At 35.7% G+C, this 26,367-nt stretch overlaps 1 protein-coding gene and 1 pseudogene across 1 annotated transcript; both read right to left on the reverse strand.

Annotated features, from left to right (window-relative positions):
* Positions 1-623: 623 nt before the first annotated feature.
* On the reverse strand, positions 624-13,787 carry LOC133310432 (uncharacterized; annotated as a pseudogene).
* Positions 13,788-24,627: 10,840 nt separating this feature from the next.
* On the reverse strand, positions 24,628-26,100 carry LOC133310426 (expansin-A8-like). Its single transcript, XM_061511358.1, has 3 exons — positions 25,953-26,100; positions 25,512-25,824; positions 24,628-24,931 (listed from the first exon to the last, which is right to left on the reverse strand). The coding sequence occupies exons 1-3, from the start codon at positions 26,098-26,100 to the stop codon at positions 24,628-24,630; spliced, it is 765 nt and encodes a 254-aa protein (XP_061367342.1).
* Between the last annotated feature and the right edge of the window lie 267 nt (positions 26,101-26,367).

The following is a 26,367-nucleotide window of genomic DNA, read 5'->3' on the forward strand; positions in this document are numbered from 1 at the left end:
GTAAAATATCATATAAAATGAATAAAACCACTTCGTTCTCAATTTAAATAAAGAGAGAGAGAACACATTGCATGCCAAAAGAACAGCCAAACATCAAATCTGCATAAAGGTCATTAATCTGTTTTTCACATCACACTTGAAACATCGGCTTTCAGGTACCACAGTAAAAAATCACTTGTAAATGCTTTTACTTGATCAACTGTTCTCCTGAACCGGTCTTGTCTACAAGCATCCTTTTAATGATTTTACTCTTGTCCTCAATAAGTACTGCCCTAGTTTTCATGTATTCATGATCTTTATCCAACACTAGTATCATAGTAAACCCGAAAGAAAAGAAAAGAAAAATTAGGCCAATGGCCAAGAAAAAATAACTGTAGTTATGCTCCCTAGGCAAGTTTTATTAAACTCAACAATTTAACAACCAATCTATCCTATTATATAAACCGGAAATGATTACTTAACAGGCTGCATACAAAACACGGCCAGTAAAGAATTGTGTGCATCACTGATATTTCTCCAGTTACCTCTCCTCGCTCGAGATAAAGCATATGAAACATTGAAGCCTTTGTTCAATTCTGATTATATCAAGCAAGACCATCCATGAAACATTGGCAAACATCCAAATGCCAAGGATAACACAAAATTAATTATGTTTACTGCAACAAACAAAAAATTCTGGGTATCCATTCCGGTGAGAAATCTAAAACTGCTGCTTTTTCAATTCAAAACTACAAACAACAGAATAGAACTATAAACTCAACTTCAGGAACATAACCTGATATATACATCCCTAAATAATGAAAAATAAAAACGGGTGCAGGAGAGGGGGGAAAAACAGAATATACATGCACTTTTGTACAAAAGACCAACTAGCAAGAAAAGAGGGAATAAGGGTATCACAACACTCAATCTAGTTTAGTCTAGTTTGTTAGCATCTATTGCTACTCCCACCATTTTTCTACTCATTTGGTACTCTCATTTCTCTTTGCTCACCAATCTCTAGAAGAAACCCAGAGTTGAGGGCAGCTTTCATCATTTTTTAGACGAATGCACATTGTTCTTACTTACAAAATCGCCATCCTTTGGTTGCACCTGCTGAAAGGTAGGCAAGTCATAAAAGTTCCCATGTATTGACCATTACGGTTAGTGCTATTACATATTCACCATCCTTCACTGGCACTCAGTTGGAAAGTGGAGGAAAGTCATCTTCATTCTTCAGATGATAAGCATGCGCTTCAATCCTGAATCCCAAACCATAGACACCCCCTTAAAGGAAAGGAAAACTACGAGTACAAACTGTAATCATATAGGGGTTTAAGTTCCAAACAAAGTTGCCAGTGATTTAACATCGTAAGTGATCTCTGTAGCAATGAATAAGCATCAACGAAAACATTATATTACCTTTTGTGATCAACTCCTGACAATGAATTAGACCTCTCCTCAGCCACCACCCCGGTGTTAGGCACAGAGTCCCTGGAAGTAGAAATGCCTGAGTCTGGGTAATTGCTCACTTCAGCTCTTGGTGATCCACGAAGCTGAGGGCTCACAGAGTCAGACTCGTGTTTCTCAGATGAGTGAGGGAAACCATTAGCAAGGCGTGGTCCCCAAGTGGAAGGTTGGGAAAAATAGGTTTCTGATGATCCTGCTTTAGCACTACCGAATGCTGGATATCCTTCTAGAGCATGTTCAAATTTTCCTTCCACAGACAAATTCAACTCTTGTGGAGCTAAAGCCAAGCCATTGTTACGAGAGTATCTCTGCAAATGCCCATTAGTACCCGGTGCTTGAACCCTTCCCCTTCCTGGCATTGGCCTAATATCCCTGTATGGTCGAGAAGTCTGCAAAATTATTAGATTAACAGTTAGATGATAACCGGATAACTAGAAAGCCACTCATATATCTAAATGGTTTAGAAGTATATGTATGTGTGTCCAATTTTAATAACTATAACTATATAGATACCACATTAGGGAAGTATGCGCCTGTTCCTCGTAGCTTTCTCTTTTCTTCTGAACCAAATGAGGTCATTGGTAGAGTAGGATGATTTACGAGGTAAAGTTGTTGTCCCACAACACGATTTGAGTTTGTCTGAGAATGAATGCTGTGATTAATATGTAGAGATTGACGAACAGTTTCCCATGGATTCCTATTCTGAAACTTGGGAGAACTAGGGGGACTAGGCACCACAAGTGGAGAGACAGTATAACCATTGCACATCTGACCATATTGTAGGTTCCCAATGTGGCTGTCATAATCCCCAGCAAGATCCAACAATGATTTTGAAGCTTCAGTATCCCCAGAAACACTAGTAGAGTATCTATCACTTTGAAAGGAAATATTTTCAAGGACATTGGCAGCATCTTTCGAAACTGCTGAACCATAAGATGCAATATTCTTCTCATCAGTATGTGATCTGAAAGAATTGCTCACCATACCATGCTTCTCTTTCTCATCATCAATAACAGAATTAACAGCTGTTTCACTACAAGAAATCCTATCTTCAACTTTCTCATTGGAACAACATGACAAACCATTAGTATTTGCAGCACCCGAAACTCCAGATATTGCAATATTCTTAAAATCTCCACCAAGTTTGTAACTTGCAACTGCATTTCCATCCCCGGAAGAGTCAAATGATGTCCCTGTCAAAGTGGAGACATCTTTTACTATGTATCTGTCTCTTTCATTTCTAGTTTCATGATTATGTTAAACACAAAAATGACTTGTCTTCCTTACCTTGAGTGCTTCCATGTCTATCCAGAGTATTTGCAAAAAACTTATTAAGCTCATCTGCTATTCTATCTTCGGGTAACATAAGAATCCAGCCAAGTTTACGGGCACCATACTTAAAAGCGCTGCGTATTCGATAGAAATTACCTGAAAGAAATAAATGAATATCACCATTATAATGTGAAATTCGACAAAATGAATGGATCATTACAAAAAAAAAAAGGCACCTATGACTATTTTTGATGCATCTCTAGGTCCATGGATGGTAGTATATTGCTATTACTGAGTTAATTAGCAGTGGAAGAGAAGACACTGTTGTGTACTTAATTTATGTAGGTGACTTGGTGCAATCTTGCATAAGAGAATGGAGGGAAGGTAACTGATCCACTGCACAGCATTCTTTCAGATAATTAAATAAATGGTAGTTTGGTTATTATACTCTTGATGTACGCATGCCATAGCAATTATGTCAAGGATATTATAAATTTAAAACATACTAGTTTCAAAATAATGGTTTCATTCCTAACGTTCATATAAAAAATTAAAAAATAAATAAATAAATAAAACACAAACACACAGGCACATTTAAATAACACAGAAAAGTCAGGCACAATGTAGCTGCATCAAGATCATGAAAATCTTAAGCTCATTTGCTTTTATCAACTCGTAACAGGTGCTAACTAGACATCATAAATCTTTAATGCCATGAACTTTTACCAATTATCATTTCCTCTAACATACATGTAACTCCATAAGAATGGTGCTGGTGTGACTAGTGAGGAGAATTGTCTACCATTGCAATTTCAGTCCTGATGGCGCCTAACTGCCTTCAAAGAAAAATATACCTTCTGAAAAGCCATTCCAGGGGAGGTGTGAGATATGTCAACATATGGGAATGAAAAAAACCACTGGTGCTTCCAGATAGCCTTTCTTACCAAAAATGAGTGGTCATAAGGATATCAAGTTAGATTCCAATGATGACTTGGTCGCAAAAGGACTAATATTAGGTTATCAAGAAGTGAACCAGTAAACCACACCCTAAAAATGTCACCTTAGATCATAGAGACATTTCAAAAAATGAAGAGTCAGACTATTCGAGTAGAGCTTAACAAGGCCCTGTTTGGATAAATAGCTCAAGTGCTTATTGAAGAACTTAATAAACCCAACTGTCATAAGTGTGGTCTAAAACTAAATGTCATTCAGATAGACACTTCAAGAAGCCCTTGTGAAGAAAATATGAGCATGTGGAATTTTGATAATTCACTAAGTTCTATATAGTCAGAAAAATTATACACGGCTATACAGGTCCAGCTGTTTGGCTCTCTTTCCTAAAGCTTTCTCTCAAGCGATGGGTTTTGATAAGCTTGTTAGCTAGGGTTCTGTTCTGTTATTAGTCTGATAGGTTCTTTTCAGTTCAGTTGTAATTTGTTATATTTCTGTCTGGTTGTTAGTTATAACTGCTACTGAGTTCACAGCTTGCTGAGCATGCTATCTCATCTCTCTATATATAGAGAGCTTTTATGTTCAACCCAAAGAAAGAGAGCTTTGTATCAGTTTCTGCATGTTGTTAATTCAGATCACATTCTCAGATTCTCTCTATCTCTCATCTTGTTATTACAGTGATGAGCCACTACATTATGTGTACAAGCATAAGAGAGCAAGAAACAAGGCCCAAGGCTACCTAAGGCACAAAGAAACCAATCTGATATTCAGTTGGCTGAGGCTAACGGTAATAAGGGAATGGAGGAGAGTTTGTAACAAAAGAGTACACGAGGCATGCTCTGAATGGAGAAGAAGAAGTGGGAGGAAATGGTGATGATGAGTTGGTTATAAGGGGAGAGAGTGGGGAGGAGGAGGTATTGAAGAAGTAATTGCATCAAGGGGGTAAAGGGAACTCTATGAGGAGGATTTTTTCCTTATAGAGGGAGTTATTCTGGTATCACTGTAACTTGTCTTTCTTCTTCAGATTGTTGAGTCTTGGTGTGTCAGTCTTCTGGTGTATTGTTTCTCTTAGCAGAAGTAGTGTGATAGGAACCAAAATAACAGAACCAGAAAATATGAATGAAACATTGTATTTTATATCAAACTGCAGAATTACAAACTATATTGGAAAGGAAAGTGTAAGAAAATAAAAGAAAATGAAGGAAACTATAAGCTAGAGCATTCGAGAGGCTCTAGTCTCTCCCAAGTTCCAAGCCTATTCCAAATCCAAGATGATCTCTCAAACATCCCATGCCTTCCCTTTTTATACCACTAACTTTCCCGCCTCTTGCTCCTTAACCATTTTCTGATGCACATCCCTTCTAGATCTTCCCCCTCCTAACAAACTCTCAGCTATCTAATTCAAAAACTAAAACTAGGCCTGCTTGGGCTTGGGCCTCATTTCAACTACATGGGTCCGTATAAATACTCCCCCTTTTTTAAGCACCTTGTCCTCAAGGTGCAGGTCAGCACATAAAAATTATCCTCCTGGGTCCCACTGTTTGAATTGCAAGGCCCCATCTACGTCCCAAACTTGGCGACTTCCACCGGGATCCCATGGCTCATTTTCAATGCCAAAAGCTGGCTTCATGAGATAACTTGCAGAAACTCCAAGAGCACAAGAATAAATTTCTAACAAGCTAACTTCATCATATTCAAAGAATGATCCACTGTCTTCGTTAATTAGGCCTTTATTTGCATAGGCTCCTTCAAATAACCAACCTATCTGTTCATCACATTTTGCACTAAAGCCAATGTCAACCCATTCACAAACAACACAAGTAAAGCCATTGTTAGGTTGGGTTTGGGGCCAATTATAATAATTGGGGCCCAACATATTTGGACAACATTTTGACCCAAATTATGTAATTGCATAACTAACCTATACTTCTCTTCAATGCCTCTCGCAAGAGGTTGTGACGTAGAACCCTTTTCTGCCTTCGTAGGGGTCATCGTCGCAATCGTAGTACAAACGTCCTGCTTTAGCAGTGGAGGTTCAGCTGGCCTCTTTGAAATCCAGAGCCCCGTCACCATCATGTGCTCTTCTCCTTCCGCTCTAATTACGATCTCCTTTTTCTTATGCTCATTCACAGCAAGACCTAGTGGTCCTTCGTCTCTACATCACCCTCACACTTATTCTCTTGGATCTTTGAAAATCCAGATTCCATTTGCTTCTTTCCTTCCATGGTTTCTAGCTTTTCCATCATGAAATTTCCCAGTAACTTCTCCTCTTGGATAGGTGGATTTTCTACACTAACCTCCTTAGTTCTGTTCTCCTCCAACTCGTCGTCTTCCACCAATAGGAACTGCAATTGCTTTACATGGCAGGGATGCGTCAGGTTCCACTTCTCAATGCATGTGAAGCACAATCCCTTCCTCTGTTTCCCCTGGAGCTCCGCCTGGATGTGCCGACGACCCTTGCTCCCTTGGGTCTCCGACAACCGTTGGTCCGCCCCTGCAATCGATTGGCTCGAGTACGCTCTCGAGGAAGCTGCGCCCTTGGTCGCGTCTGGTATTTGGGAATTAGGGTTGGCTGGATGCATATTAGAGGTTTTGGCCATTTTAGAAACTGATGGGTTTGATCCAGTCACATTGGGCCTTGACTCTGCTTTGCCCAATCCATTCCTACGAACTGGGTTCGCCTTGCCACTGAACGACGTAGTCCCCAAACCTTCCTCTACCCAAACCAAATCCTTTGTTCAATCTCCATTGACATCTTCATCATGTCTGATAAGCTCAACGTCGGGTTCATTAAAAGTTCTTCATGGATGCTATCCTTTACGCCATTGAGCCACGCTTCTTTCAATACTTCTTCTTCCACAAATCTCATGGTTCCAACCACTGCCTCAATTTCGTTGCGAAATTCTGCAACAGTCCCTGTTTGTCTTAATGAATAAAAAGGTCCATAAGCATTTTCCCCTCTCCTCGAATCACCATAATTAGCTTTTCTGAGATTTCCCTGAAAACTCTCTGATTCATTCCCCCTCCGACCTCTGACCCCGTGATTTCGAACATTTCGAAACTTATCAGATCGGATTTGATTAATTCCAGCCTCAAGCTCTCTTAATTGACGGACGATTTCGACTTGATTAGCATCACTAGCGTCCATCCGACGTACAAGCTCTTCATGACATTGCTCACTGCGCCGAAGTCTCTCTTCTAATCCTTCAGCTCTGTTTTCCATTTTTTCTCTTTTTTTTTTTAATTGGTTTGATTCAAAGCCCCCTAGATCGGAGTGCTCTGATACCAATTGATAGGAACCAAAATAACAGAACCAGAAAATATGAATGAAACATTGTATTTTATATCAAACTGCAGAATTACAAACTATATTGGAAAGGAAAGTGTAAGAAAATACAAGAAAATGAAGGAAACTATAAGCTAGAGCATTCGAGAGGCTCTAGTCTCTCCCAAGTTCCAAGCCTATTCCAAATCCAAGATGATCTCTCAAACATCCCATGCCTTCCCTTTTTATACCACTAACTTTCCCGCCTCTTGCTCCTTAACCATTTTCTGATGCACATCCCTTCTAGATCTTTCCCCTCCTAACAAACTCTCAGCTATCTAATTCAAAAACTAAAACTAGGCCTGCTTGGGCTTGGGCTTGGGCCTTATTTCAGCTACATGGGTCCGTATCATAGAGTCTGTATTGTGTTTTCAGTGGATTGGTGCAGTGGAAGGGTTGATTCCCTAATCGTTTTCTAATACAAATATTTCCTAGTACCATCAAACTGCCGGACTTATTTCATATGTAACTGTAGAAAAATATAATATAGAACCACTAATATAGCCTTCACCTGATAGCTTGAGTTGTTGGATTGAATTGGTTGCATTACTTGGTATTAGAGCCTCTGTGATCAAATGGTAATGAGTTCAATACTCACTATCTTCATTCTATTAATAAATAATTAAATATTAGATTTTCATGCAGACAAGTGGGCCTATAGCTTGTCCAACCTTCAAAGTTCAAGACCAACAAGCCTTGTGTGACCATTAATATGGCCTTCAGCTAATAGCTTAAGTTGTTGGATTGAATTGATTGAATTACAGTAACTATTCAGATTGGTCTATTATCTCATCATAGAACCCGTAAGAAAATGGAAGAAAGTGAAGGAAAGAAGTGTGAGAGAGAGAGAGAGCAGAGAGAAGAGCTCTGAAATAGGTTGATATTATTCAAACTGATTTCTCTGTTACACAGAGAAGGCATATATATATAATTACATAAGCTTGTACTGCAAGCTAAACATACTGAGAACTGTTATAACCACATAACAGAACGGCCATCTAAGCCTAACTGAAGTCTAACTGAGTTACCAGAGCTAACTAATTGAGTAGCAGTAGTTACTCTAAGCACAGCAGTAGCAAATTACTGTGTGGTAACACTAGTTACTCTAATATTCCCCTCTCCCACTCATGGTCTATGAATCAATTGAAAATTATCCAAGACCTTGAGTTTATCATGAGAGGCTTAGTGAAGATGTCAGCCACTTGATCAAGACCAGGAACATGCTAGACAAACAGATTTTAGGCCAGGACTTTCTCACAAACAAAGAACAGATCAAGCTCCATATGTTTTGTCTGAGACTGTAAAACTAGGAACGAGAGAATTTGGTAGCGCTGCTTCATTGTGATCTCATGGTGTTGCCATTGATTGTGGATCAGGCCCTAGATACAGTTTTAATACTATCATAGAAACCGAGAGAATATGGAAAAAAAGTAAAGGAGTGAAACAGAGAAAGCAAATAGAAGAACTCTGAAATAGGTCGATATTATTCAATCTGATTTCACAGAGAAGGTATATATATATAGTATTACAGAAGTTTGTACGGCAAGCTAAACATATTTACAACTGTTATAACCACATAACAGAACTGCCAGCTAAGCCTTACTGAAATCTAACTTTCTACTAAGTGGGTAACAGCAGTTACTCTAAGCACAGCAGTAGCATATTACTCCGTAGTAACAGCAGTTACTCTAATATCTCACATTTAAATACCCTTGAAAAGAGGAAGAAAAATATTACTATATTCCCCAACATAAAAGGATCCTTCAAACAAAAAAATCTTCAAAAGACAAGATAACAAGTTAAAACTAGGTAAAAGAATATCATACAACCTAGCTACATAACACTAAAACACAATTCAATAGCCATTCAGACTAAAAGGAAAAGCACTTCATACCTTTATTGACACTGCGGCCAAGATTGTTGTTTTCCTTTAAAGGATCAATGATGTTAAGATATTTCTCGGTAAATGCACGCATATTTAAATCAAGCCCCTTAGAAGGTACCGAGAATGATTCCACACAGCTTCTAATGAATTCTTCAGTTAGCAGAGTATGTCCCTCATTTTCTGGCACCCCAGCTTCAGACAAAACAAAGAGAGAATAAATGAACAACCATAAAGCTTCTTGATGATCCCCAAAAAAAAAAAAAAAACTCCATACCTACTATATCTGGAAGAGAAGATTTGCAGACTGGTCCCTTCAAACTGACACAATAATTGTCCCAATCGAATTTGCTGAAGTAGTCCAAAAATCTGTAGAGAACCTGGAAAAGGGGAAGATTGCATAAAATGCTTGCTGAAAGGAAGTATCACCAGCATCATGTGATGCAGATTTTATTTTCTTTCTTTTTCCTGAAAAAGTATGACCCAAGTAGATTTGATGTTGAACTTACTGCTAGAGGACCATCTAAGGATACATGAAATTGATGGAAAATATACAAAACCAATGTTTCCAACGCATATGTTGAAATCAAGCCATGGTGGGCACCCAGAATACGACTCTCATAGTAGCACCAAGCTTTTATCAGGATAATACTACGTTTGAAGAGATGATCTTTGACAACAAGTCGATCGACCTAAAAATTATAAAAGCAGAATTCAGTTAACAACATATACAATGGACACAAAATAATACAAAATGAAAATGAAAGCAAGAGTCAAGCTGCAATGATGTATATAGATGCTACCGTGTGTGGATGCATATAGATGCTATGACGCATAATGCATAATGCATAATGCTTGTTTAAAAGTCTTGAGAATCAAATAAAATAAAGAAAATAAAACAAGAAAATATTAAAAAAATGAATCATCCTGCTTTCTGAAATGTTGAGTGAACATGGAGAAGATTACATATGAAACATGTCATGTAACAAAAAATTATTGGTGATTTTAAGGGGCCGTTTTTAATAATACCTTCTCAAGAAAACATAATGTACTTAGTCCTCCTAATTGATTGAAAGAGATGTCCACAACAATATTCTGTACAATGCATTTGACGAGCTTAACCTGCAGAAAAATAACTCCCATCATATAAAAACCAAAAGATATCAACACATAGAATATAAAAAAGAAAATCATTATGAAAATAATTCACCAAAGACACACCTATAGCATCTGCAGTAACTATGAGATTTTAACACTTATAAATATAAGGAATTTGAAGAGATTTTAACATATAAATATAAGGAATTTGAAGCTAAGTTAAGTCAACAACACACTGGCTTGCAGAATCAGCCTATCGCATTAGTTTAGCAAAGTCTACACAAAATGCAGGAAACTTGTTGCCCATGTATGATACGTAAAGCTACCAAAACAAAGTTCACTACCTTTACATAGATTGTAGCAACAAGATGGGCAGGGAAAAAGAAATTTTCATAACTTACTGAGCATAAAAGACAAACAGAACACTCATAACACTGCCTGCTTCGGAAAAGAGGAACACTCGGTGAGGGAAGAGACAATTATCTGAACATTTGAAAACATCTCAAAGTTTCAATAGAGGGTAAAAGTAAATGCTTGGACCCATTATCATCCTCAAGAGTAAAACTTTTTCCCTTCCAAATAGAAGTAAAAGGAAATGCAGATTCAACATTTTCACGCCCATAACAACTCCCATCATATACAAAACACAAAAATACCAATACTTTGGCATAAAGTTTTCAAACTAAACTGTTTTCAATTTCTTATAAGGCATGAAGGACAAGGGTGGAAAGAACCTCTGCATGAATGAAGCGAACATCCTTTACTTCATATTCAGCAGCTTCATTGATTTCCTCTCCCCGTAGAACAGCATGAACATCAGATACTAAGCCATCCTCAATGTTTTGACAACTTAGAGCAGTCAAATCAATATCTCCATCCGGAAGATATGTTTTTAATGGAACTGATCCATATGGAAAGACCTGTAACTAAAAAAAATTAACATCAGTGTTATTAAAACACCTTAGAAAGAATCCTGTTATCAATACCGGCGGTCAAGAATATTTATTCATCAAATCAGCACATCAATCAGCTGCACTAAATTGAATAAGCACTTTTAAAGAAATAATAACTATCAGCCTCAATTTACATTGCAGAAATATATTAATTTCATTCAAAAGGATTAAAATAAAAACAAAAAATCTTGGCAAACACCTGATTGAGCTAGTGTACTCAAAGGCACAATAAGGCATTAGGGTCAGCGACTCAGCACTTCTTGCAGGGTAAGATAGTTCCCTATAGTGAGGTAGAATCCAATGGACCTTAGGCATGCCTTTCTATTTCGAGTGAGGCATGCCTTTAGTACCTTATTGATACTATAAAATAACCCAAAAGCCTAGCTAATTGTGAAGTTAAGACAGGTAGGAAAGTCTGAACATTGAAAATAACTAGTTGTCTTCCTCTGGGAATGAGACTTGTAAATTGAATATTTATTATTTATTATGAATTTTAAGCTTGAATAGTTAATTCCAAAGAAGGTAATGGCAGAACATGGGGTGTAGCAGCCACACCCAAAAACTAAAGGAACTAAAGGAATGGCAAGGAAAAAAAAATCAAGATTAACTAAATTATTATGAGCATGGGAGTAAAAACTAAAAACATGTTTAGGGTTGAGTCTGGAATCATTAAAAGTTGGAAATGATTTTATTTGATTAAGAAGTAAATTCTTATGTTTAGAACTCACTGTAAAAAATGGGATTTGAATTGATTTACAAATCAAATTCCATGTTTAAAACATATTTTAGATTAATTGAATTTATTTTACATTATTAATTTACCTTATCAACTTTACTACATAGCACTGTTATTAAAACAAATTGATAAGAAACTGATGAACTGTCTCTAGACCGGGTTGAGCTGGTATTAAACCAGCACCAGTTTTCTGGGTTGAATCAGTTCGTGGAATTTTGCGTAAAATTTTTAGGAAAATTGCATTTGTGGGGTTCAAAAATGTGTCACAACAAAGAATACAAGCAACATTAACCATTAAGTCCCAGCTATATGCTTGATATAATACTTCTATTAATATATTTATGAAACATTTCAACATTATCTCGTTCACGTAGTTCAACCAGTGGCCCAATGACCCAATACCTTAAAGGGAGGTCAATGTAATTACCACTAACTTAGTGAAACTTGATGCAAAATAATCAAATATTTCACTGTTTTCTTCTTTTACTAATGTTATTGAGTTAGGTGTGCGCTTTTTGGCATCAATCACCTCAGGTCAATCATAAGATTACACATTGCAAATGATAATCCATTCAAGGAAAGGACAGAAAACTGCACTTTGTCAATGATACGAATACATTAAACAAATTTATGCCAAAACCGGAAATTATACTCTCTTCATTCCTATATATTTGCATTTTTAGAGAATACTTGTTTAATTATATCAAAGGCTTTAGAGAACCAAGAGATGAATTTTTTTTTGCATCTCCATTTAATGGAACGAAAGACGGCATTAATAAAGTGCTAACTTTTTGAGTATTTCAATGGAGCGTAATTTAGTCAGAAGCAATTTTATTTTCCTATGATTGAAGCTATGTAATGTCCTTCATAATCCTTGTGAAAATGCTTGAAAGCAACAGATATTTAGTAACCGAGTCAGTAAACACCTGTATCATCCACTGATTACACGTTCATTAAAGAACATGAGTTGCTATGGCACCCTTATGGATATGGTACCCAAACTGAGTTGCAAAGCATTAATTGATCATTGATTTCACAATATATATTTAAAAACCTATTATATCTATCTAAGTAACAGTCAATAAAATGCTTGACAACTCACTTTAGATACCAAACCCTGGACCAAAAAAATAAAAAGACGGTTACCAGACTAATGCCCTTCCAGAACCGAATCCCTCATCAAAACCCTGCTTTGTTCATTTTCACCGTATGCCCCACAGGTTCGCCTAGGTTTTTTCCCGCATAGAAATGTACTACGCAACCAACTACACCATATTTTCTTTCACATTTAGCGGACCTAATCACGAGTGTCTAGGTATAACACAGTGAACTTGGTGAATCTGTCAACTAGCACATTTTTTCTACATCATGAATCAAAGGCAGAAAGGAGTTCGTTCCATTACAATTGGAAAGTACCCCCACACATTGCTAACGGCTAAGTTGCTAACCAATGTCGCACTAAATTCAAAGGCACTATCACTACAACACAACCAACTCCGAATTCGTGTCCACCATCTTCAGAATCATCAAAAGGCAAAAAATAGTAATAACAATAATAATAATAATAAAGTAAAAAACTAAAAAACCAATAAGAATTCCAAAATTGTCAAAACAGAGTTGAAATTCGAACACAGAAGAAACGAAACCACAATAGCGAAGATGAATTTCATGATAATCAAAGAAAGCAACATCACCTCACAGCGAGCACCGTATCGAAGTAGTCTCTGGACGTAATCAATGACCTCCCTCCTTTTCCGGTCGGCGCCGAGGGTGGGCCGTATCTTGCGGAGAATATCGGAAGTGGTTTTCTCCGCCGTCGACCAAGCATCCGCCGTGACGGACGACGGATCCGGGTTCGAAGCCGGGAGCGGCGGCGACAAGGAGCAGGGGCGATCCTCGAAAACGACGCCGTTGACATGAAGATCGCCCATGACGACGATAACCCAATGCTACGAAACCCGAAAATGGAGACGACCCGGATGAGGATTTTCGAACACCCGGAAACGGCCCGGGGCAGAGAAGAAGGAAATAGAGAGAGAGAAAGAGAGACTTGGTATGAATCTAGCAACAGTGGCGCGTGAAAGGGGGAATGTGCAAATAGGGTGGTTTTTGAAGGGGTTGAAATTGAAGAACGAAGACGGTGGTGGTGAAATTAGAAAATAAAAAATAAAAAAGAAACCAAAGGGATAAAAGAAAAAGGAAAAAAGTATTTTTATTATGTGCTGAAATTACGTCGTTTCATTTAATATGATATAAAAGTTGTGCCCTCTCTAAAATGAAAAAAAAAAAAAAAATTAAAGAAAAAGGGATAATAGGAAATGAAAGATAGACAAAAAGAGTGAAAAGGAAAATAGAGGTAGGGCTCTTCTTTCTTGATACTTGAATTGAAATCCAGTCTTTTACCAAAAAAAAATATATATCCAGTCAAACACCGGCTCCTATTTCTGATTTTAGGTTTTGGTGCATTAAGAAAAAGGACCAACACCAAAGGCATTGAAGTTGGGAGGAAAAATAATTAAAATATGATTTTTAAATAACGGTTGATTCCTAAGTCTACTTGCATTTATAAGTTATTGGACAATTGTAATTTATTATGAATTTATAATGATGATGTAACGGATTTTCTCTTGTTATTATTTTTGTGTATAGAGTTAGAGATTATCAAGAATAAAATTACTAGAAGAAAATAGGTTTTGTAAGTAGTCTTTGAGTAATTTATGACACATAGGTCGCATTTGGTATGCGACTTATCGCAAAAAGAACGGGAAAGCTGAGTCGGTGAAATTTGTAAACCACATTTGGTATGCGAATTCCTAAAAATTTCCTGGGTTACACTTCGTTCCGGGAAAGTGGTATTCTTTGATATTTGTGGTACGGAGAGCGAAATCAGATGTCCAAATGTAAAACGGAATTGTTGGTTGCCCGGGGAAGAGAAAATCGAAGCGAAAAAAGATGGACAAAAATGGCCCTATTATTATATCTGCATACCCGCAAAATTAAGTTTCTTGTTCCCTAAAGCGTTAACCTCGAAGCAAAGAATCAGCAGGTTATTTTTCTTTGAAGCAATGGTCACGAAGGGATGACCAGCAGGAACAACAAACACCACTCCAGTAATAAATCTTGCACTGATCTTATGATATGATGAGTGTGACTTTGATGATGAAACATGAAGGCATGCCATCTCAAAATGCCCTTCTTCATCACCTTCAATTACCAGTGCTATCTTGGTTGCATGTGAGTTGTAATGCAGAGTACTCATAGATCCCTACAAAAGAAATATGCAGAGTACTCACAAGCCTGCAACAACAAAACTGGAAGGATTAAAAACAATCCAAATATTTGTTACCGCATGTCCCCCTCAAAGATTCCGAACACAAAAACACGTTACTCCTAAACCCTCAACTTACAGAAGCAAACAATGCAACAAAAAAAATACGACTACACCTGAATCCTTGTTGTAGAAGGTTTAGTTCTTTGTCGACGTGAGATAGCCACAACAATGTCTTCAGAAACGCGCTTTCTCAAATACCCCTCCTTCGAAGTCTGACGACACAGATGAGAACGGCTTCCTAAGTTGAGGTATGTCAACGTTAATGAATCTGCCTCACTTCAAACCCACAGCTCTTTCATTTTGTCTTCAGCAACGATGGTTACAAAATTTGAATCAAAAGGTAAAGGTGAGGTTATTTTGGTAAAATAACCTCACTTTTCCACTAATATTTCATAACCAACCAAACGCAAACTCAGTAAAATTAAGTTAATTTTCCCGGGAAAATATGGGTCTACCAAACAGTTTTTTAATAACATTCCAGTAAAATATATTCCCAGTTACATTCCAGTAATAATTATTTCCTGGATAAAAAAAAATTTCTTCTCTACCAAACGCTTCCTTAGAGATGCATGAATAATATTTATTTAGAGACATGTGATATGTTGATTTGCACAAAATAAACTCAATGTAATAATGCATATAAACTTTCAATATAATTCATTAATAGACAAGGTTTTTTATCTTGAAAATCAACTAGTGTACGACTCATGCCTTCGCACGGGGTGGCGGTAATTAAAAAATATAAAATAGAATTAAATGAATAGTAAAATTACATGTACATACGTATTATAGTGAAATAACAAACTATGTAAATTAATGTAAAATAGTCCAACAAATAAGACAGATTAACTTATTTCAATCTTTGAAAAATTTAATATTTGTTGTAGTATTGGCAATTGTACCATGATCGTCAATACTGGAAATGGAGTTGATGTGTCAACGGATGGGTTTACACGTTTTTAATGTTTTCCTCTCATTACAGTGAACTTCTTAACTGATTGAGCCATGAAGTTTAACAATTATCTGGTAGGAAGCTCGTATTTGTGCCTTACAAATTATATTGGCACCACAGTTCATAGAAAAAAGAACACAGAGGAAGTGAGCAGTAGAAAAATAATGACAGTATTTCATGTTTTTTCTATAATTTGGTTTAATTAATTTGCCAACAAAATTATAATCTTAATAATTGTAATTTAAGATGAGGCGCCCATAGTGTGTTATCCAAGTTGTGCATTTCAAATCTGCATGCTCCAACCTGAGAAGGAGTATTAGAAGAACAAACATTGTTTTGGAAATATTCTACATTGAATGTATACGTAATTGTAGGAATAGAAATAGTTGGCAGCATAATTAGCTAGAATATTAATATTCTGCATTGAATAGAATTGGTTGTTAGCATAATTAGCTATTATGATAATATTATGCATTGAATAGAATGAGGGTGTGCATGACAATCATTCTGTTCTCTGGCACTCTTTTTGAAAAGAAACAATTATTTTCTATTTCTGTGTCTTGGAACAGTTTCTCAGAAAAAAAATGTGTTTGATAATATGTTTTATTTTTATTTTGAGAATGATAATTGCGTTTGATAACACAACAAATAATAGAATAAAAAATATTCCTATTAAGCATAAAAAAATTTCGGATAATCACTTTCATTTTCATATGGTGTGGTGGTGGTGGCGGCGGTGGTGGTAATGGTGGTGGTTGTAGTAGTGGCGTCGTGGTGGTGATGGAGGTGATGGCGTGGTGGTGACGGCGGTGGCAGTAATGGTGGTGGTGGTGGTGGTGGTGATGACATGGTAGTGGTGGCGGCGACAGCAATAGTAATGGTGGCATGGTGGTGGTGTTAGTGACGGTAGTGGCTGCAGCGATGGTGGTGGTGACAGTAGTGGCGGTGACGTAGAGGTGGTGGTGGTGACAGCAGTGGCCACAACGATGGTGGTGATAATAGTGGCGTGGTGGTGGTGACGGTGTAGTGCTGGTGGCGGTGGCAATGGCGTGATAATGGTAGTGGTGGCAACAGCAGTGGGGGTAATGGTGACATAGTGGCTACGATGATGGTGGTGGTAGTGGTGGTTAGTGACGGTGGTGGTGATGGTGATAGTGATAATGGTGGTGACGTGGAGGTGGTGGTGGTGGTACAACAATGGTGGCGGTGATCGTGTCGGGATAATGGTGGCGGTGGTGATGATGGTAGTGGTGGAGAGTAATTGAGAAAGATAATTTGTTTCTCATTTTGTGTCCGGGAACAAAAAAGCAGAAATTTTTTTATTCTTTTTCTGTTCCCAAGCACAAAAATTAAGCTGGTTCATCTCGGGAACAAAAAATTAAACCGATTTTACCAATTAAGTTTTCTATCCATTTATATTCCCGGGAGCAGAAATTAAAAAAAAAAAAAATGATTTCGGGAAGGTTGTCATACACACCCTCAGTTGTCAGCATAATTATAAGATTATAATGTATGAAAGACAGTTGATAGTTTGCATCTGAAAACGAAGCGATACTTCCATATTTTTTTCTGTAATTAGGTTTAATTAATTAATTTGCCACCAAAATTTTCTATAACTTATTTATCTTTCTCCTCCAGTGTATAAGGGCAGTTACTATTGTACAATTGAGCTCAATTGCATCAAATATAATCCTCCAAAATGCTAAACTCTCCATATGCACATCATGCTTAACTCCTCCACTAAGCGGGCCTCTTGCCCGAAGATCCTCCATACTCACTATAACCTGAAATGATGTCCCCAAACGCGGGGTGAGATATACAAAAATATCTCAGTAAATCAAAGGTACTAGAGGATCACTCAACCCCATGGCTCACTCAATGTGCATATAATGATCATCATATAAAATGCATAACATACAAAATCACATCACATTGGGCTCACATCCAAGAACATCCACACAAGGATTTCGTTCAAGGACCCCATCATATAACTCCGGGAAGCTTACTGGTGCCTCTCCCATGGATGAGACGACCCCATGGTAAAACCCAACTGGAACTCCTCAATAGACCTATCCAGCGGAAGTCCCATGTTTGGATCATCCTGGTGCCGCTCCCAAAGTCGGTCTCACGGCAAAACCCGACCGGAATCCCCCAAAGGGATATCTCCAGCGGACGTCCAAACCACACACATCTACTGGCCAGAGACCACAGATATGTCACACAACATGCTCCAAGCATGTCACACAATCAAAGCAATAATGCATGGACATTCCGTTTCATACAAATTCAAAGAGCACAAAATTCAACCACTACCTTCCACTAGGTGTGGCGGAACACACAAAGGGATAAAACCCTAGCACCAAGAGTTTACCTTAACTTCGCAGGTAATGCTCCTCAACGCAAGCTCCAAGCTTAATCCTCCTCTAACGAGTCCGTGCGAGGTAACCTATATTGATCAAATAATCATGATCATCAACACTTGCATAAAATCAATCAACTTCACAATAACAATAATCAACATAACAGCTTAGGCCTAATGGCCATCTTGCATTCATTTCAACTAGCTCTCTCACCTTAGTCCTTAATTAACTCACCATTTATCCTCTTATGCACTAAAGCATCAACCATTGGTCAAACCATATTTTCACATCATTTTCCTCTAAACACCCTATAGGTCGAATTCCTCAAGGAATCACACTCCAAGGTTTTTAATTCAATTCAACACTTATACTCATCATATAATCCTATGATTAATTCATATCAATGCTCCACAACTCAATCACACCATCACCCAACATACCAATTTCACAAAGTATTGAATTTCTACTCAAATTTTCACTAAGTTACAAATTTACAAATCACTATAATTTTATTGCATCAATCATCATCATTTATCATTCTAAGCATTTAATTCCAAAGGAGAAACATCATTAAAAGCCCTTAACTACCACAACTCATCAACACATAATCAAACCCTCAACCATTTTATGATTTCAATTAAAACTCAATGAGAGTGTAGAAATTTATCACCAATAGCTTCCTAGGATCCAATGGAATGAGTTCCAACCAACCAATCAACTCAACACAAGAAAGAACCAAAATCTCTCCAAAACACCAAATTTCTGTGGCTGTATAGTGGGGTTTTCTCCTCCCACAAAGCTCCCTCAAGGTGATCTCTACATGAAAGTCACTCACAAACTCATGGGGAACAACTTTGTAGTTGAAAGTTTCTCCCAAAAATGGCTCTAACTCAAGGTAAAATCTGAGAAACTCAAACTACCCTAAGCATGGTGAAGGGCCATGGGAGGAAGAAGAAGAGAGGAGAGAGAAGAATCTGATTTTGTGTCTCACTTTGACTATTTATCACTTAAATGGGTCCCACATGTCACTTAACTTTCTTAAATCATCTATTTTAATCCATAAATTCATAATCTACATAATTTTCTCGTTCATATCATATTTTTACTTCCTAGAAATACTGATCATATTTTCGCACTTATCGGTACAATTATACCGCAGTATTTTACACCGGTAAAATCATTATTCATCAAATTTGCAGAAACTTGTCTATCCACTCAATTTTTCGTCCTGAATCCAATTCCAGTGTTATTTCCCCCCTTTGAGACCTCCTACTCAAATTTCTTTTCCTAGGATTACGTGTTTGGTAAATTACCATTTTACCCTTTTCATTTATTTTAATCCTAATTTCAAGATTTTCACGAATCCTTCCCCTTAATCCATATTTTCATATATAATAATACATATATGAATTACGAGGTGTTATATTGGACATTTCGAATCTACATGCTCCAACTTGAGAGAGAAAGAGTATTAGATGAACAAACACTGTTTTGAAAATATTCTGCATTTAATGTATACATAATTATAGTAATTAAAAGGATACTAATGTTCTAATCAAATCACATATAATTAAAACATACAGAATAAATTTGAACAAAAAAGCTTGATGATAACAAAAAGTTTTTTACATGACCAGAATACAATTATCCCAAATTCATAATCATGTAGATGCAAATATAAATTATATGATTACCGGGGATTAGTCCATGTGGAACTTATGAGATTATCGAGGGGACAATCTCCAAAAATATAAATTATATGATTGTCCAGATATATCATCTTCATCTTTTTTTCAGATACCATGTGTTCCTTAGACTCAGAAATTCTACATAGAAATTCAATAACATTTGCAAATGCAATTTCCATTAGTTGTTATAGATGAATGATAATGTGTTTTAAGAAATGGAAGATAACGTTAGCAACTAAACACACAATGTCATCAGGATAGTTTTCAACATCCTAGAATTCCATGAATGAAAAACCATTGATATGTAGGTTGACATCGACACTCGAAGTCACAACAATTCTTAGATTAAAAATAAGCTTGTAATCATTTTGCATTGGCTTAAATTTTTCAGAATTAAGGCCAACACTAAAATTTCGTATTACATACATTCCACCATTCCGCTTAGGGTTGCTAAACGATCCACGGGTCTTTCAAGGGCCTTTGGCCCAACTCATGAAAGTCTGAGCTTACATGTCTAAAATTAGTTGTTGGAATCAAACTTGGACTTGTATAAAAGTTTGTTTAATAAAAAGGCCTTAGGCTCCAATTCAAAAGTCTGACCTTAGAGTCTCTTAGGCTGACATAGTATACTAACTTTTATTTTTATTTTATATTTTTTATACTACTCATAATAGTCTTTTCTCTCTCTCCTCAACCCATTTCACCTCATTTTATTGGTTAAACAGACTTTTTAAATGATTTTGTTCTATATTATGTTGTTTGGATATGCAATGAATTTATAAATCTTTGTGAAATTATTAGTGTTGTTGATCGTATATTTTGTTTGGATAAATTTTTACTGTCTTATTTTTTTAACAGGCTAAATCAGACTTTTATTTTTTATAAATAAGTCAGATCGTAAACCGATAATTATATTCATAACAAATAACATGGTATGCCAAATTGATATATTTAAACACAGACTTACCCTTTTAAGACCAAAGCCCGACCTGGCTCGGCCCATTAACACTCCTACCTCTACTAGTTGATCTTTTATCCTCAGGGAAATCTCGTACAGTCTCTTGAATCTTACCACCCTGTTATTACAAAAGGAGGACCTATAAGCAATATTTAATAGTTGTAAGAATTAAAAATGACTAATATGCATAACAGAAGTGCGTAACAAAAACTCACATGTTCATCTATTAAAACCATCTTGACATTGTCTCTCATCTCAGGTCGATGAAAGTTGGGCTGCCTACAGATGCTGATAACCCTAACTTTGATCCTCTGTTACTCTTTAGATGGTGTCATATAACGTATAAGATCAAATCTCGTAGCCATGTCATCAAATATCGAAACACAAAGTATAACCAGCGAACATATGAATATTTCCTATTTAATAAATAAGAGTCGGCCATGAGTCAAGCCTATATCATGAACCTAACTTGGGAAGGAAAAATTCAACTATTGCTGAGTCATTTAGTTTTTGTTTATCATTTAGTTTATGTGGTTCATATAGTTTCTGCTTTTCATTTAGCTTCCATTTCTTATTTATTTTCTATTTTTCATTTAGTTTTCGGTTTCATTTAATTTCATTTTTCATTTAATTTTTGTTTGTCATTTAGCTTCTGCTTTTCATTTAGCTTATGTTTTCATTTAGTTTACGATTTTTATTTAGTTCTCATTAAAGGTATATAGTATTATTTTCTATTATGATTAATATTGTTAAATAAAGCTTTAAAAGACTCAATTGATCATAATCAAAGTTTTGCGGTCGTGGATTTTTAACTTTATAACTCTTTGGTTCCTTGAACTTCACAATCCTAATTCATGTGCACTGAAAGTACATTTTTTTAGTATTATGAGAGTAGGTACTTTTTATTAAAAAATAAAAAAATAAAATAACCAGGTGATATTAATCATAAAAAAATGATTAAAATGAATATAATAAAATGAGTTAGTGATCTATTGAAATAAATTTTCAGTGCATCAGATCAGATGCAGTAAAAATTCAATATATTTGCTCAATCATTTTGTAATATGTGAAAAAAATATTACATCATCTATTTTTTTAAAATGATATGATATTTTTTTTGTTCATGTATCACAAAATAAATCGACAAATACACTGAATTTAATGCATCTTATTCACTAAAAATTCATTCGATCTACTGAGTCTATAATATTAGGAGAATGCTGAGATATTTTTGTCCAAAGTTATCTGCCCCATGCTTACATCTATAGATATCCCATGAGGTCATGTGCGAACATAAAACAAAAACAATTGAAGTTTACCTTGAAAATGATCCTTCCAATTCCAACAATCAAATTTCACAAAGTGACCCTACATAGAACACTTGCAGACGTACATATTATAGGTGATTTTCGACCCCCAATGCAATGGTTTTGCACTACAACAGATACATGTTTAGGCAACAAGTGAAAATTTCCAGTAATATGGAAATATCGAGGACCAAATACATTCTTTATTGAATATGACAAAAAAAATAACTCATTTATATTATTTATATTTTTATAATTATTTCCTTCTATATTATTTATTTTTGATAAGAAAATACCTACTATTGCATAGAAAATGTGGTTGTGAACACAAGCACCAAAATCGTGAGATGCGCTATAGATGATTTTGCAAGAGACGTAGAGAGAAGTAACATGAGTGTGACTTGAGATGTCCAAAGTCAAAGACAAGGTATACAGTAGCATTAATGCGCGGAAATTGAAATTAGGGTAATGTTTTTTTCTGTAAAAAAAACATGATCTTATGTTATAGACTCTTCGAAATTTGAGTCATGAATTTTTTTTTATAGGCCTAATTTAAAAAGGTCTCGGTAGAAAAGTTTCTTATTTTCAACCACATAAGATTAGACAATCCCTTGAAATTAACTGCCCACCAAATATAATCAATCTCAAACTGAATTTAAATTTAAATGTTAATAAACTAAAAAGTCTTCCTTGTGTCAATCGATATATATATATATATATATATATATATATATATATATATATATATGGGATAAGATCAACTTACACCGGTGTAAGAATAATAAATCTTACACCAAATCTTAACCATTGATTTCCGTGCATCCAATGGTTGAGATTTATTGGAAATTAAAAATTAATTAATGAGTGAGACCTAATAAATCTTAACCGTTAGATATAAAAAATCAATGGTTAAGATTTGGTGTAAGACTTATTATTCTTACACCGGTGTAAAATGATCCTGACCCTATATATATATATATATATATAGGGTCAGGATCATTTTACACCAGTGTAAGTTACACTCTCAATCTTGACCATTGATCCCACTTATATTTAAGGACTCTAATTTTTTAGTAATGTGAGCCATTAGATACAAATAGATCAATGATCAAGATTGAGTGTAAAATTTCTAACTCTTACACTGGTGTAAGAAGATCTTGCCCCATATATATATATATATATATATATATATATATATATATATATATATATATATTCTCTCTTTAAAAAAATAAAAAATAAAAAATTATTACTATTAAATGTCACTTGATACATTGAGTTTTAATGTTGAAAATACATAAAAGAAAATACTACTCTTATTTTATATGAAATAGTTATCTTATGTTTTATCATTTCAAAAATCTCATCCTCTTTTTCTTTTACCCTTTAATGATAGCCTCACTTAACTTTTCTCTATAGCACGACATAATTACTCTCCTATAAAATGAAAGTAATATTTTTCATATATAATTTTTATGATGGAAATAAGAATTTAATCCAAAGATAAAATCCTTATCCCACTTCATTAAATAAAATGCGCTTAAAACAAAAATGTCTCCCGTTTCCTCTTTACTTTTCAACAACACTCTTCCTCCTTCCTTTTTTACCTTAAATTTTAAAATAATATTTGAGAAGATTAATTAAGATGGTTTATGGACAAAAGAAAAGGACACATATGGGTTTCCACTCTCCAACACCTTCAAATCACAATAGACTTGGGCCAAACTTTCATGTAAGAGCGGCCCAACCCAGCTTTGATTGGATGATGCTAAAACTATCTTTTGGTGAATTGCCTTTTCGGTCTAAGCTGTCTTGTTATATTCCAACCTCCACCCAAAAAAAAAAAAAAAAAGTTTTTTTTAAAAAAAAAAAAAAATACAGATTTTAACTATTTTAAAGCGGATTTTCTCATTTGATTTATTTTCCTTTAGCAATAATAAATTTTTTAATCACATTTTAAGCAACTATTTATATATCTTGTTTTTAAAAAAGTAATGGCAATATCAAAATGAATTTAAAATGATAAACTCATCACAATATTAAATTAGCTCACAAATATCAAAAAATTAAAAATAAGATAGCATTATCTTTAGAAAAAAGAAAAGAAAAGAAAAGATAGGAAGTTAATATTTAATTTGAATTGAATATTCAACATTGAATAGAACAATACCCTTGTGCAGTCCCTAACGGGTGCCATATTATAATTTATAATTACCTCAGCTACTTTCCAGACAAATAAAATGCTCTGGCCATTTAGAATCACACAGCTGCAAGAACCAATACCTAAAACACTTTTTGGTCCTTTTATGAATCAATACCTAACTTTTAATTTTTTTTTCCACTAACCTATCCCATGTTGCAAAGTCTAAAACTGACCCCCTTGGAAGGTCTGACCAAACTGCCAGTTAGATGGTGCCACGTTGTTGCTTGTTAGAGTTTTACCGTCACTGGTGGTGACTTGGAAAGAGAGGCTTTGTCCATTGATGTAGGAATTGCTCTGCCAGTTTTGGCCCCAGTTCCTTGACATTGTTTGCCAGCCAGTTTTGGAACCTTTGATGGACAGTGCATGGACGTCTCCTGCATCCGCGACGTTGGTGATCAAAACCAGGTTGAAGTAAGAGTGGCCATTTATGGTGAACCTCATTCCTCCCTTTTTAACACAAGGCACTCTGTCATCATCACCAAATAAGAGAAAAAAGTTCAATTAGTAAGTTGGTAGAAAATTAGAAGTCTTACATTCAATCTTAACCATTGATCCACTTGTATCCAATGACTCACATTACTAAAAAATTAGATATAAGTGAGATCAATGGATAAGATTGAGAGTGTAATTTACACTGGTGTAAAATGATCATAACCCAATAAAAAAAAGACTAGTCATGTTATGTAGCAGAAAGAAGAAAACATGATTTTGAAAGATAAAATTAAAGGGAGTCAACTTATATATATTTATAGGAATAACAAGACTTATATTCAATTTTAATAGTTCATCACTAATAAACTAGAAGCTAAAATAATTGTGCTATTTATGTCCCTTATACAAGTTCAAATTCATCAACATAAAAGTCCCATGGTGATGAATAGGCCATGTGTTATAAAGACCAATAAGTTCTTGATCTTTATTTATGTCACAAATGAGAGAGGGATCAACCATCAAATTCCACTCTTCAATTAATATAAGGTAACAATATTCATAATTGTATAGCTTTAAGCTTGAAAAAGTTACCAAATTTATGGTTTCACTCTTACCTTCTAAATGCAACAGGCACAATTCCAGCTTTATATTGAGCAATTTGCAGGAAGGCTGGTTCTGCCATATCAAAGTGTTGCAGAGGAGGGTTGCACCAACCACCATTATTATTGGGCAAAGCCAAGTTTGGTGGACAAAAGTTTGTAGCAGTAACAACAATGGTGCCAGGCTTGCACCATCTTGGGTCATCAGCACACTTCATTTCATAACAACCCCCACAGCTCAAGCCATTGTTGAACAAAGCTGTGCTTAGAGCTGCAGTGTTAGTTCCATATCCTTGACTGTACAAGTTCCCATAACCACATGCACCTCCTGCACTTATCAAATAGAAGGAATATAACTAAACAAGTAAACCCCACCATCTCAATAACCCTAATCTCTAATGAACAAATGAAACCAACAAAATCTTGTTACCAAAGATATATAGAAGCTAAACTCACCCATTGTGCCAGAAGCATCACCGCCGCCATAGAAAGTGGCGTGACCACCCTGCCAACCGCCATATTCTGAGGTGGCAACTTGCGAGTGCATGTCACTTATGAGAAAAATGAGAATAACTAGCGCAGTAGAACATGTCAGGGGTGCCATTTGAAAATTTCTTGGTTAATAGTAGAGCAAGAACAGAGGAATGAGTAGTTTGTTTTCTCTGCTGTGAGGCTGAATGCAATAGGGGGTGCCTCTATTTATAAGCATCATTTGGTGACTAACATGCACATTGCTGGGTTTTCTTTTTACTTTATTTTTGTTTAGAGTAAATATCATTTTCGGTCGTAAACAAATTTTATGATGTCCGTTTTAGTCTTAGCAAATAAAAAGGCTATTCGTGGTTCCTAAGAAATTCAAAGTGGATCCATT

This window comes from Gastrolobium bilobum, unplaced genomic scaffold, assembly GCF_033153095.1.
Source record: "Gastrolobium bilobum isolate Gb01-03AN ecotype WA unplaced genomic scaffold, APGP_CSIRO_Gbil_v1 utg50887, whole genome shotgun sequence".
Lineage (NCBI taxonomy): Eukaryota > Viridiplantae > Streptophyta > Magnoliopsida > Fabales > Fabaceae > Gastrolobium > Gastrolobium bilobum.

Excerpts from the sequence above, each read along its gene's own strand:
- LOC133310426 (XM_061511358.1), bottom strand. The coding sequence starts at position 26,100 with ATGGCACCCCTGACATGTTCTACTGCGCTAGTTATTCTCATTTTTCTC. Across the intron at positions 25,825-25,952 it reads TGATGCTTCTGGCACAATGG|GAGGTGCATGTGGTTATGGG; the intron begins GTGAGTTTAGCT and ends TGATAAGTGCAG. Across the intron at positions 24,932-25,511 it reads GTGCCTGTTGCATTTAGAAG|AGTGCCTTGTGTTAAAAAGG; the intron begins GTAAGAGTGAAA and ends TGATGATGACAG.